This window comes from Lampris incognitus, chromosome 9 (genome assembly GCF_029633865.1).
Source record: "Lampris incognitus isolate fLamInc1 chromosome 9, fLamInc1.hap2, whole genome shotgun sequence".
NCBI classification, from domain to species: domain Eukaryota; kingdom Metazoa; phylum Chordata; class Actinopteri; order Lampriformes; family Lampridae; genus Lampris; species Lampris incognitus.
In genome coordinates, this window is record NC_079219.1 from 55682854 (window position 1) to 55696735 (window position 13882).

Sequence of the window (13882 nt, forward strand, 5' to 3'; positions counted from 1 at the left end):
AGTAGAGAGAGACAGGAAAGGCAGGGGAGGGAGAGGGGATGACATGCAGCAAAGGGCCCCGGGCCGGATTCGAACCCGGGCCGCCCCGGCTCAAGCGTTCTGGCTCAATACTGGACCAATTCCAAAGATTTTTGTCCCGATAAGTCATTCAGACCCCGAATGATGGAAAAATAGGGCCCGGGTTTAAAAATACCGGCATCGCCCTTTAATATCCACACCATATAATACGTTTGGATTATAAGCGTTATTGTATGTTATTACTAACGGTTACATGTTTCTCGACATGTAGTGGCATTGTCATGTTTGGCGTGGGGACGAGTGACTTTTGCACCGTCCCACGCCAGCCTTTTGTAAGATGGGGGAGCATCCTGATATCTGGGGTGGCGTTGGTCTCCGGTCTGTTACCGGAGACTCCGTTTTTACACTGCGAGATTGTTTCTGGCTTGTGATTGTACTAACAAACGGTTTGCAAGAGAGCACCTACACACACACACACACACATATATGCTATTCACTCTGACAGGCCCAGCAGGTCTGCCACATGACTACAGTAACGCGTTTGACTGACTAGTTTAGCGGGGTATTTTTGCAAGCACTTTTGTTGAAACCCATTTTCATAAGACTGTTGGGCTCTAAAGCCCACCTGTTGGCATACAAGGAAATGTCGTTAACACACACACACACACACACACATACATGCAAAAACCCACGCACACATGCCACACTTGCCATGGTGGAAACTCCTTGTTTCATTTTCTTGTACTCGCCTCATTCTCTGTGACAGGGAGCCCGATCCAAACTAAACTACAGCAGAAGCACTTTTCTGAACTGTAAACATGACGCTGTTTACACAACATGGAGCTTTAATGAACAAGCTGTGCAGATGAGTCGTCTGCACACAAGGCACATTATTTATCAAAGACGACAGCTCCATCGGCTGCCTGAGCGTGGGAGGATTTTAATTTATTCAGGTTAGGTTGGAAAAGACCTGTGATTTGTAGAATGTTTTACCGTCTCACTAATGTGATCCTTGGCGTGTGCTTCGTTTTTGTCCTTTTAGTATTTGTTGTTGTTTTTTTTAATGGAATTGCACTGACTCATTAAACATTGCTATTAAGGCGGCCTTGTTGCGTGTTCTACTTCAAACCAGGTTTTGTTAACGAGGATTTTAATTTGCTGAAAGGGATTTGCTCTAGGTTTGTTTTCCTTTGGCAGTCAAACATTGCACGCAGGCGGGCACCCCGGCTGGGTCCTCACTGCAGCGTCAGACACTGAAAAAATGATTTGACAATGTAAAAAAGGAATTAAATACATTTAAAAACACAAACTGAAACGTGCAAATTCCAAAGATGACAGTTTTGATACAATTTATTAAAACTGAAGAGCAAAAAATAAAAGTAACTGAACTGTCCTTTTCTAGAATTTTGTGTATGGGTGGGTTTTTTTTCTTCTTGTTTTGACTACAGTACAGCTCATTTTAAACTAAAACATTCAAATTTTGCATATGCATAACTTTAATTGGAAATATAGATGGATTTTTTTTTAGTCTTTATTGAGATGGAATCAGAAATTACTCCATTCTGAAAAAGTATAAAACAATAGTCTATGTGAGCAGTATGTTAGATGTCGGGGGTTTGCTATCAATGGTTTGCTTGCTTGGGAACAATCCCAATTTGATTTGGCCACTTCATCAAAAAGGCAACATCAATTTTTTGGCGATAAAGAAACACAAAGTGTCCTAAACAGACTTCACTTCGTTTTCCATCCTCTCCTTCACTCCATTCTTCTTCTCATCTCTTCAGTGTTGCTTTTACGTAGTAGAGGAGAGACGGTGAGAGACTTCAGAGGACAGAGAAAATATTTTTATAGGAACAGAACTTGCCTAGAAGTAGTGGATTAGGGGTTCACATGATGCTAGAAGTCAGAATTAAAGATTACCAAAGGTGGACAAGAAGGGATTTGGGGGGGCATTCTAGACAGGGGAGAGAAAACATGGGCCCTTTTTAAGAATACAGGACTAGAGAGGAGAATATAAAGATAAATAGCCTAGGCCTACATAAGAACATAGATTAGAAGAATTGAGTAGAATTTGTATAGACATATGATATCAATGTTTTACTGTAAATGGAATAGTATACCAATATTAATAGAACTAGAAGAACCCTGCTACAATGTAGCGGTTTGGTTATCCACCCGTCTAAATCTCCCTCCTCTTCATCCTGCCAGCTAACCGCCTTCCCCCTGCCCCTAAACCCCCCCCCCCCACTCCAACTCCCTCCCCCCCAAATGCTCAGAATCATCTGAAATACCGAGAAAAGTGTTTTTTAGCCATTTTTAGAAAATGCATATTTTGCATAATTATGCATAATTATTATAATTATTTTAATGTTCTGATATTTTTCTGGTCCTCTCTGGAACAATACCTACCACCTCCAAAAAAAATGAGGATCATAATTGCATTTTTGCAAAAATGCATATATTTTGCATAATGCCAAAACATTTCCAAGTCCCAGACATTTTTTTTTATATAGGTGAAAAAAATCAAAGATGCTCAGAATCACCTGAAATGCCGAGAAAAGTGGTTTTTAGCCATTTTTAGAAAAATGCATATTTTGCATATTTATGCACAATTTTAATTTCCTGGGATTTTTCCCTTACTCTCTGAGACAATACCTACCACCTCCAAAAAGAATTAGGATCATAAGTGCTTTAGTTTTCGGTCCCGCTATCTGCACTAACACACACACACGCACGCACACACACACACACACACACACACACGAACACCACACACACAAGATTGGGCGTATGGACGTAATCCGGTGATGGAACTGCACAACCCGGACCGTTAGATGGCGGTATGCAGCTTTCCTCGCTGGTTCACGATCCGCCCAAAACAAAGAACAGTGAAGAAGAAGAAGAAGACGAAGAAGAAGAAGCCGGAACTGAAAGACGTTGTTTACCATGGCGACAGGGACGCTACCTATCACGAATTGGAGGCTGAGTCTAACGATATTCATTGTGCTAAAACTTAACACGCTTCACTGTCAGCACTTTATAGTTTCGTTTCAGGCTCCTTCAGACTGCGGCGAGGAGCACTTCTTTGACATCTCACGTCTATCCTGTGTGAAATGCGGGCCAAACCAACGGAGGACCACAACAGGTGGTGGTGGTGGTGGTGGGGGGGGGTTCGTTGATAGTGGCATAAATTCCATGGCTAGCCAGAAGTGCCCAAGATGGTTGCGTTTGCTTAATAGCTAGCTAAGCTAACGCCGGTAACGCTAACTGTTTACCTCCCGTGGCTAAATGATAATACTGCGCGACGGCGTTAGCTAGTCTCCGTCAACAACTAGCTGGCTAGGCTAGCTAAGGCTCTGGCGTATGCGTGCGGCCGTGGTTTGGCGACAGCGTGAACTTGACAGTACTCGTTAGGAATGAACTGGGCACCTCGGCTAACCATACAGCGTTTTGTGGCCCTACCAGCCCGGTTTAACTAGCAGCGTCCTTGCCTCCATCCGCAGGGCTAAACTGTGAATGCGAAACTGGGTACCGGATTCTCACCTCGAACGGGGCGTCCATTACTTGTCAGCAGTGCCCCGCCGACAAGCCCGTACGTACAGTATACCCCGGATGTTACGTAAAACGAGCATACGGCCCAATATAGGGCCATTTCGCACTCTATAATGACGTGAAATATTTTTGTGTAACGTCTCGTTGATACGTTGTCTGTCCCCTGCGTAGGCAGTAACAGAAGATGGGTTTGGATGCATTCGTTGCCCGGGGAGTCTGAGTGATGCAGGGACATGCCAGTGCTCAAAAGGCAGTGTGCTTGGTGAGCCCCTTATCTGAAGACCAATTCAACCGTCGTGCAAGTAGCATGAGCAGTGCTTATAGTAAACCCAAATCCCAATGGTGCATGGCCTTGTCACAAGTATAAATTATCATTGGACTAAGATTTGAGTTTATGTTTTTAATTTGCACATGTCTGAATGTGAGCTCCCACTTTCTACAGTGGAGAGGGATGTGCAGGGGAACCTTCTAGGTGAGGCCAGGTGTGAGATGTGTAATGGGGATGATCCCGCTCTCTCCGTGCCGAACAGCAGCGGGGACAGGTATCGGCTCCATACAGCAGAAACAGTCTATGAAACACAGCATCCTTACATTTAATCACAGTGGCCGCATAGTGTTTTTAAGAACTGGCTGATGATTGTTTTACATACTATTGATATTCCCTTTGCGTCTTTACCCTCTTCATTCCTCTTTGTTGCACATTTGCCAACACTAGCACATTACAGTATGCCCATTGTACTCTCTATTGTGAGCACCACCTTCAACAGTGTACGAGAAAGAAACACCAGCATCTGAATCCCTGAACTGATGCATTGTTCTTCTTATATTTGTTCCAACAAAGGGCCAGTCAGACCTCTCAGTTAGCACCAATGGTGCAACACTACACTATGGTGAAACAAGGATAAACAGATTATGAAAATGCCAAACTAGTGACATGATTGACAGTTTGATTTCAAGCTGTCCTGTGTATTTGTAAGACTAGTTAGTAAAAATCTTTTTCAGGTGTGAGAGATGTCAGGTGTCCTTCATTAACACCACCCTCTCCTGTGCCTGTGGCTCCTCTAACATCCCAGTGAGTTGAACTTCTCTCTTCTCTCCAGCCTTGTACATGTGTTATACTCAGAGTGTATGTGTGTTATTAACACCTTGAATGCCTTTTACCAGGCAGGGGGGTTATGTTTTCCCCTTAACAACCTCCCTTCTACTGTAAACCCCAATGTCAACTTTGCTGATCTGGTAAGTCTCACTGTTTTACTTATTTCATAATGGAAATACTCAAGTCGCTGTAAGAAAAATAAACAAGGAGGCAAATTCATGTCTGTCCATTAGGGGTCATTCTTCTTGTACTCAGAAGCTATACATTCTTATTATGAATGTGGCTTGCAGAATCTATACTTGTTCTCTTTCTCTGTGTTACTCTGGCTCATATTTTCCAAAGTATGTTTCGTGTCGATTTTGACCCAACAGGCGCTCCCTGTCCAGTCTGCATGGTTTGTCAAAAACATGTACTCCTCAGCAGCAGCCTGCCTTGTAAGTGCACCATCTATCTGTCTTTCTGTCCTGTGAGTGTTTCAGCAGCTGTGTCTAATCAGGTTGTATGTTTCCAGGTTTTCTCCAACCTGACAGCATGCCAGGCTCTGGGGAACATGTGTGTGATGAACATGCACTCCTTCAGCAGTGTGGCCAGTGATGCCTGTGGTCTCTTTAACACCATCTTCAGGTCCACAGCTGCTTTGGGCTCTACACAAGATATTTCCTACTGGTAGGTTATGATTTTATGGCAGCCTTCGCTTGGAGATGTTAAAAAATAAAAGAATGTGCCCCCAATTACATTTTTTTAATATACTATTCAATTTTAATATACTTTTCCTTTAGTGGTGTCATTTAGGTATTCATTTAAGTCACATGATAAGCTCCAGGAAGTTTGATTGCACCCATTAATAACCCATTAAAGGGCAACTGCATGTTCATTTGCCTGGTCTGCCGTGATCACTATCAATCTTGTCTTTAATGTCCTCCAGATAGCATCATTGTTCTACTCTGTCCTGTCCCCATTATACAGCATTTTCCAAATATAATTTGACAGACTGATAAATGCCTTTCATTTCATGAATAGATCTTTGGGATACATCTGTTGAAGTATTTTAATGTTGGAAACTGTTTATCTGCTTGCCGGATTACACAAAACCCACATAACACGGTATCAGGGGGACAGATCAAATTGTTTGTTATATAACTAAATGTAACAGGGATTTGTTTTCACTCCTCTTGTTTTCAACCCAGGGCAAGCTGTAAGAAATGTCCTCTTCTTTCTGTCCTCAGGAGGGCTAATTTACCATGGCTTTACTATGGGGACCAGCCAGGACTGGCCAGTCGAGTGCTTCAGACTGATCCACTACCAGTTGGCTTCAGTTTCAAAGGAAGTAAAAAGGTCAACAATAAATTTATCTCCTTCTACACTGACCAGTAAACAACATGTGACAAACTAGGAATTTGAACCTTAGGAGCCATGTTTCCATTCCAATGTCAAGGGAATTATAAGTAAACTTAAGAAAAGTTTAAAAACTGCGCAGAACTGCATCATCAAAACATTTAAGTAAGAAACAGAAAAGGGCTCCTTATTTGCCATCTCAGAAATGTAAAAAAATTCTTTCCATTCCTCTTTATTGCATACTTTCTGTATTGATGCATCATCTTTTCCACCATGTAGATATTTGTTCTGTTGTGTGTGTGAGTCAGTGATCACACTGACTTGTACCAAAACTGTTGGTTTAACAACACCAAATAGCATGTTCACATGAGACCGGTAATCTTTCTTAGTCTGCCTGGTAACAATGGACTTACCAGGCAGACTAAGCAAAAATTCTTTCCATTCCTCTTTATTGCATACTTTCTGTATTGCTGCATTATCTTTTCCACCACAAGCGAACGTAACATTTTTTTTCGTGATATTTAGTCATTTGATGATTGGCGACAGGCATGGGTGCAAGTCCATGAATACTGGGATGGCATCCAGCGCTTTACCTGTGCCCCTGTCTGTAGGGTTAGTAGTTGTGTCAGGAAGGGCATCCGATATCAAATTTTGCCAAATCATTATGCGGATTGACAAGACCATACTGGATCTGTCGAGACTCACTACCGGATCAGTCAAGGCCCGGGTTAACAACGACCGCCATTGGTGCTGTGCCCTCACAGGGTACAGATGGAAACTATAAAATCCGCTGTCGCAATCCCCGAGAAACAGGAAACAGGCCAGAAGAAGAAGTTGTTTGATATTTTGGGCTTCCTACCAGCTTTTCTTAATCACAGTTTCAGAATTTGATAAAATGGCTTGATGGAAGTGCAAGGACACATTAGCAGAACTCAAACCTTGACGCAAACCTCCTGTGGCACAGAAACCATACAGAGTATTTGTCATTCTCTTTGTTTTCTAGAACACTGATATTAAGCTGCTCGCCGCTGTCTATAATGTCGGAGGAGAGTTCCTTAGATGGGAAAAAATAGGAGGTAATCTGCAGGTAAGGTGTCCAAATAATAATGATCATTATCAACTAGATGCTGTCTTTTTAATATACAAGAGCGGTGTAGCAGTCCACTGTTATGTGTGTGCATACACCCACGCCGCCTACATAGATTCTTACTACCAGGTGGCAAGTGTTGCTGTCCACCTCTCTTGTGCATATTAACACAGCAAAAAGGTTGATTCTTACCGTTTTCCAATCTGTTGATGACAGGGATAAAAGAATGGCAGATATTGCACAAATATTACAAGGTTACAAAAACAACGATTTGTACAAGTTGTTCATTAACAATCTATAGATGTATTTGTTTGATCATCTTTCAGTGGAGAATGTGTTTTCGTGTAAATCCTCCATAACACCCAGTAGATCCTGTGATGGCCACAAGGTGGTACCACACTGCATTTACAGTCGAGCAAACCTTTCATGGCCCGTAAACGCTCCAGAAGATGCCTCTCCTTCTCCTTCTATTTCAGCTTTGTCCTGATACAGCCACCAGACAGATGGCGGCATACACCTTTGGAACTGATTACCAAGAAAGTGTGAGTGTCATATGTTTCTAAAAGACATTTTGTAATATACTTTCAATTATATAATTCTCTTACATGTGTGTGTCTGTGTGTAGTGCGATCTCTCTGTAGCAGACTTGTTACGTATGTATCGCGAGCCGTTATTCTACGACTTGTTTGTGGATCTCAGCAGAGGGGAAGATGGGAAACTCATTCCTCTCCCCACATTAGTCCTCAACCAGCAGTACAATGGACGCTTCATCAACCAAGGTGAGGCCCTGTCTCCCTGTGTGTAAATGTTTTTGTGTGCTCATTTGCATAGATACCTTCAATTGCAGGAGATTTTCCTTTTTTTTTTTGTTGTTGCTTTTGTGCAGAGAACACGAAAAACTGGTACCTGTCTCGTCGAATGTTTCTGGTTGACACATTGAGTGGCAGAGAGAAGAGTCTGAGCACCCAGCCTAAAGTCATCCGTGTTGCAAGCATGGTCAAAATACGGTGGGCGGGAAATGCTCATGCAATCTTTGAATGAAACAAACGGATGAATAAAAGATTAGCAAGCTGCTGTTTTGTGAATACATGTTAGTCACTTACCTCTGTCCCATCGCTTGGCAGGTTCCAGCTGGTTACAGGAACCCAGAAAGGACAAGTGTTCCCTCCTCTGATGTCCGTGTCCTACAGAGATGTTCTCATCACGGACCCCAGTGTCCAAACTGTTTCTGTGAGTCCATCTCTTTCTCTGTCCCACTCCCACATACACACATACAAACACAGCTACACCTCTCATCTCATACCACGTACACACATACAAACACAGCTACACCTCTCATCTCATACCATATACACACATACAAACACAGCTACACCTCTTATCTGATACCACATACAAACACAGCTACACCTCTCATCTCATACCACATACAAACACAGCAAACACAGCTACACCTCTCATCTCATACCACATACACACATACAAACACAGCTACACCTCTCATCTCATACCACATACAAACACAGCAAACACAGCTACACCTCTCATCTCATACCACATACACACATACAAACACAGCTACACCTCTCATCTCATACCACATATACACATACAAACACAGCTACACCTCTCATCTCATACCACATACACACATACAAACACAGCTACACCTCTTATCTCATGCCACATACACACATACAAGCACAGCTACACCTCTCATCTCATGCCACAAACACACATACAAACACAGCTACACCTCTCATCTCATACCACATACACACATGCAAACACAGCTACACCTCTCATCTCTTACTGTTTCAGAAACGGTCCTTTTGCTAAGATATGTCTCCATATAATGTGTTTCCATTTAAATGATCAGAAAATCAGGATTTGCTTCTGTTTGAGCCAGGAAAAAGTTTTTTGTTTGGTCTGTTTGTTATCCAAATTCATGTATTCTAGGTGTCATTTGCTGTGGAGTACGAAATGGAACAGAGTGAGGCTCGCATGAAGACGGATGTGAGCAGAAGTGTTTTGAAATATAAATATGTTCATTTGTGTTTGGTTTGATATAAATGGTGACAATTCTTTGCATGTTAGCATAGCATTTATAACTGTGGCTGTGTGTGCATATGTACAGACCGCCCTAGGTGTGCTGGGTGGTTTAGCAGTACTGTACTCCCTGCTGAAGACGGTCAGCTGGAAGAGGAGAATCGCTTCCCCGCTTATTGACATGGAGGTAGCGCGAACTGCCATCAGTCCCTAAAAAGCTCAAGTCATTGCAAATGAAAAAGTTTTGTAAGCTCAAAAGCAAGCATCTCCCTCATCAAGTTCTCTCTCACCATCCTTCAGACCATGCTGAAGTTCCTGTTGTTTTATGCTGGAGATCTGGCCAACGTTTTCTTCATCATCACTGTGGGAACGGGGCTCTACTGGCTGATCTTTTACAAGGTTTGCACTGGGTTTTACTTTCTCTTCCACAGATCTCCTTTTCATAATTTTTTATGCTCTTTCTCATTCGGTTGCTTTTCAAACTAAGTAGGGGGGGACTTTTGTTTACTCTGACTGCTTTTTTCAACTTCTTTCCTCTCTGGTCTGCACTCTTCAGACGCTAGAGGCAAGTCTCTTTTCCTCCTCAACCGTTTTTCTTTACAATCCTTCCTTTCATACCCAGTGTTTTTATGAACATAAATACATTTATCAGTGATAGTTTTGTGCTACTCTTTGTTAACATGTATTCGTGTTTGTGTGTGTGCGTTTAGGCCCAACACTATGTATCTGTGCTGTTACCGTTGCCTGCTCAGGAGGAGCGATTTGTGACATACATTGGCTGTGCCTTTGCCCTCAAGGTGAGACCATGTGACCAACGGTGCATAGATAAAATATGGAAACTGGTGGCTGTGCGGTTTTAGGCCAAGTTTTGTGTTTATGTGCATACTAAGTATTTTCTGTACAACATAATGCCTGTTGCTCTACATATATGTCTGGCTCTAGACGATACAGTTTCTCCACAAGTTGATCCTGCAGCTGTCAGTTGATGTGTTCTTTATTGACTGGGAGAGGCCAAGAAGCAAAGCCACCAGGACTGTCCAAGGTACAATCATGTTTACCGGCTCCTCAAATTTTCAAGCTTTGAGTCAGTCGCTCTCTCGATTCAGTGATTTATGATTTTTGCCATAAGATGAAGTCATCATTCCACTAAGGTGAATCCAGCAGTCATATCTGAATAAGATGCAAGCAGTGAGTTCTTGTCGTTGTTGTTGTTTTCGTCAGCCCCTGGGGAAGTGAAACGTGACCCTTCCCCGGTCAGCATCTGGAGGACCTACTTTGTGGCCAATGAGTGGAATGAGATCCAGGCCATCCGCAAAATCAGTCCCACCTTCCAGGTCATGGCTGTTCTCTTCTTCCTCGAGGTACATCTTGTACTTAAACATTTTCTGGTCCCTTTGCATGTCTCGTGTCTCCTTTTTATATCTCTATGTATTTTTGTGGAAATTCCTTCTTTCCTACTACACCCCCTGTGTGGTCCAGGTGCTGAGTTTTTCCAATCTGGCCCTGAGGGACCCCCTTTCAACATTAAAGCGCCCCCCACAGGCCTACATCCCTCCCTATAGCCTGACACTGCGCTACGGTCTGGCAGCCACACTCTGGCTCTGCATAGGTCTTCTACAGGTAAAGCAATATGATATACTGTTGTCTGTACTGGCTGTAACAAAGAGGAAAAACTGGTTACCAGAACACCAGCTTGCCTCTCATCTCTCCGCCAGTGTTCTATAGAAGAAGAAAAAAAGATCTCTGAATGTGTGTGCGTGTTTTTTCCAAACGTTTTTTTTTTTTTTTGTCATCCTCATAGGTGATGTTTTTTTCTCTTTTCCATGAGCGCTTTGTGGAGGACAAAATCCGTCAGTTTGTGGACCTCTGCTCTATCAGTAATGTATGCAGACCTACACCTCTATCTCTCTAACCGCGCATTCACTTTTGAATTCACCCGCACAGTTATATTTAATTTGCATATGTGTATATCTCCGTGTAGATCTCCGTGCTGCTGCTGTCACACCGTTGCTTTGGATACTACATCCACGGGCGCTCCGTACATGGCCATGCTGATACCAACATGGAGGAAATGAACGCAAACCTAAAGAGAGAAGCAGTACGTGCAGCAACACACTTCATACTCTGTTAGGGTGTTTTCGCTCCACATTTGCTTGGGGGCAAGAAGCAGAGAAGTTTTAACATTTTTACATTTTATTGTTAATGCCTTTTTATTTCCCACTGAATTAATTTATAAACAAAAGTCACTTGAGAAGAGTTGTTTCCTGTTATTAGTCAAGGATTTAGTGTGGTAAATAACACTTTTCTGCTATTAAACACTGAGCGCCAAAGTCACATTATCACATTGGATTGTAAAACAGAATTACCGAGCTGTCATATGAGAACCGAATGCTGAGTTTCATTAAGCTCAAAAAACAGATGTGTTGTTGTTCTCTTTGTGGACCTTGTGATTGTTTAAAAAATTTTCTTTCCTCTCATTGCCAGCTATACTGGAAAAAACATCCTGTTTGAACAAAATCTGAATGCATGTTTAACCCTTAATGTGCTAGTTCCAACATGCCTGCTATTTTTTTCCGTCCCACATTATATCTATGCCCACACCCCCTGTCTTTCTTTGTGTGTCTCTGTTTACCTCTGCAGGAGTCCCTGTGCGGTCAGAGAGGGCTGCTTCCAAACACGGACACCCAGACCTTCCAGATCTCCATTACCAACCGCCTCCGGCTGCAGTATGACAGGATTCGGGAGCCGCTCAGCAGGGTGTGTGCTGGAATAGCTCTCTTAACCTGCTATGACAACAATCCTCTCAAACCATAGGGGAAAATTAAGGCTCTTTCACACCAAAATGAAGTTTTGCCCTGGGTTTCAAATTCTGAAATTGTGGGATTGAAAAAAGAAAAAAAAAACTTTCACACCAAAAAGTCAGTTACAGATTTTCCCTGGAAATCCTTCTTTCACATACACCCAGTGAATAGCTTGAGTTACGTCAGTCCCCTCTTTGTTTATTTTGATTTTGAAATTGTCAGAGAGACTAGATTGTTTGTATTGCTATTTTTGCTACCTTGTTGTCTCTGCATTTAACATGCAGTCACTTTTTTTCGTTGTTATTGCATCAGCTGCTCCGCGCTGCAGCTACAGGGCAGTCACATAGGAAGGTAGAATATGAAGCCTGTGTCTTTGCGTATTATCTTCAATACAGATATGCATTTTCATTAGTTGTGCACTTAATGGGATGTTCAAACATAAGTTCCTGAGCATGCAAATGCTGGGCTTCTGTAAGGGACACTTTGACACCGATTTCCAAGAATTTTGAGCCACTGACCCTTTCATACCACAGTTAACCCCAGTAAAAACCCAGGCTTTTGGTTCTTGGTGAAAGAGGTTATAGTAACTTGATTTTGAATGCATTTATTCTACTATTTCCTCCAGAGAAACGGGCCATCACGTTTGGTGGACGCATCCTCGGCCAACCCATTTGAGCAAAGCACCAGAGCCTACAATACCATGAACCGCTTCCTGGGATCTGTCATAGACCATGTTGGTATACTTGCATGGACACAAACTCACACATAAATTTATGTGTATACAGTACATATGTATGTATACACCCTGAAGTCAGCACAGAAATGCACTGAAAATATATTTGTCATAAAGCTACATTGTTGTCCTGGATCTCTATGATACAGACCTGTTTTATATTTCTACCTCACCATGATGTGTTGTAGGCTCACCGGGACATGGACTACATCGTGAAGGATAAGCTGCTGTTTGAGAGGGTTATAGGAATGGAGTTCCTTGAGCCCAACGATAAAAGCATCTTCTACAATGGTAATAGGCTCCTGTCCTGCATACTCTCTGCACGGAACGGTTGTGTGGGTGTGTGTGTTTGTGTTTGTGTGTGTGACTCACCCTTGTTTGTGTTCCTCACCACAGATGAGTCCCACTCCTTCAGTGATGTGTTATTTTATGGCAACGAGGCCACGCTGCTAGTCTTTGACACTCTGTTCTTCTGTGTCGTTGACCTTGGATCTCAGAGCTTTGTACTTGCAGCAGTGCTCACATATGTACAGCAAATGGTCAGTACTCTAAAAGTTTGTGCGTGAGTGTCCAGTTGCATGTTTAGAATGTGAACCCATTATCGTAGTATCATGGGCATTTAGACATATTACTAGTATTTCTTTTAAAAAATTATTTTCTTTACAGATATTTCGCCTGATCCGCAACGCTATCGGACGGAGAAACCTTGCCAACAAGACATTGGTGGATGAGAGATTTCTCATATAGCATTTCCAGCTGATTCATTGATAATGCCAACATTGCTACGTGGTAGAGCATGTCTATTTTTTTACAGCTTGTGCAGCTATTAGATTTTATAATTCTTTGTACCACATTTTCCATACAGTCTTTTTCACCATTGAAACGTTCATGTAAATATTTTCAGTGATGTTTTGCTTTGATATTTCAGTGTTTGTCCAGTGTGAGGTCTTTCTTAATTAAAGCTGATGTGACAGCAGTCTTGTGTGAGCGAACGCTCATGTGTCGTTTATAACATATTGCAACCAGGGGCCAGGAGAGGCAGATTTGCAGCGACTCGAGGAGCAAGCTGTTGCACGAACTCGAAGGAAACGAGAAAGTCGCCCTTTCAAAGGTTCTCCCCGCTTTTACAGCGTTTTGACGTTTTTGCCAACGGCCAGTTGCGTAATCAACGCCGCTCATGTCGTGTCAAGACGTTTACTCCGATCTCGAGC

The 13882-nt window shown here is 42.5% G+C and overlaps 1 protein-coding gene across 1 annotated transcript; it reads left to right on the forward strand.

Moving 5' to 3' along the window:
• Nucleotides 1-2964: 2964 nt before the first annotated feature.
• Nucleotides 2965-13641, forward strand: tmem67 (transmembrane protein 67). Its single transcript, XM_056286423.1, has 28 exons — nucleotides 2965-3163; nucleotides 3522-3610; nucleotides 3742-3832; nucleotides 4013-4112; nucleotides 4573-4642; nucleotides 4735-4806; nucleotides 5038-5100; nucleotides 5178-5332; nucleotides 5893-6001; nucleotides 7005-7088; nucleotides 7565-7630; nucleotides 7714-7867; nucleotides 7975-8095; nucleotides 8213-8318; nucleotides 9048-9104; nucleotides 9226-9324; nucleotides 9438-9536; nucleotides 9848-9934; nucleotides 10080-10179; nucleotides 10359-10498; nucleotides 10617-10757; nucleotides 10939-11019; nucleotides 11119-11235; nucleotides 11778-11894; nucleotides 12564-12671; nucleotides 12860-12962; nucleotides 13068-13210; nucleotides 13338-13641. The coding sequence occupies exons 1-28, from the start codon at nucleotides 2965-2967 to the stop codon at nucleotides 13416-13418; spliced, it is 2952 nt and encodes a 983-aa protein (XP_056142398.1). The 3' UTR covers nucleotides 13419-13641.
• Nucleotides 13642-13882: the final 241 nt, after the last annotated feature.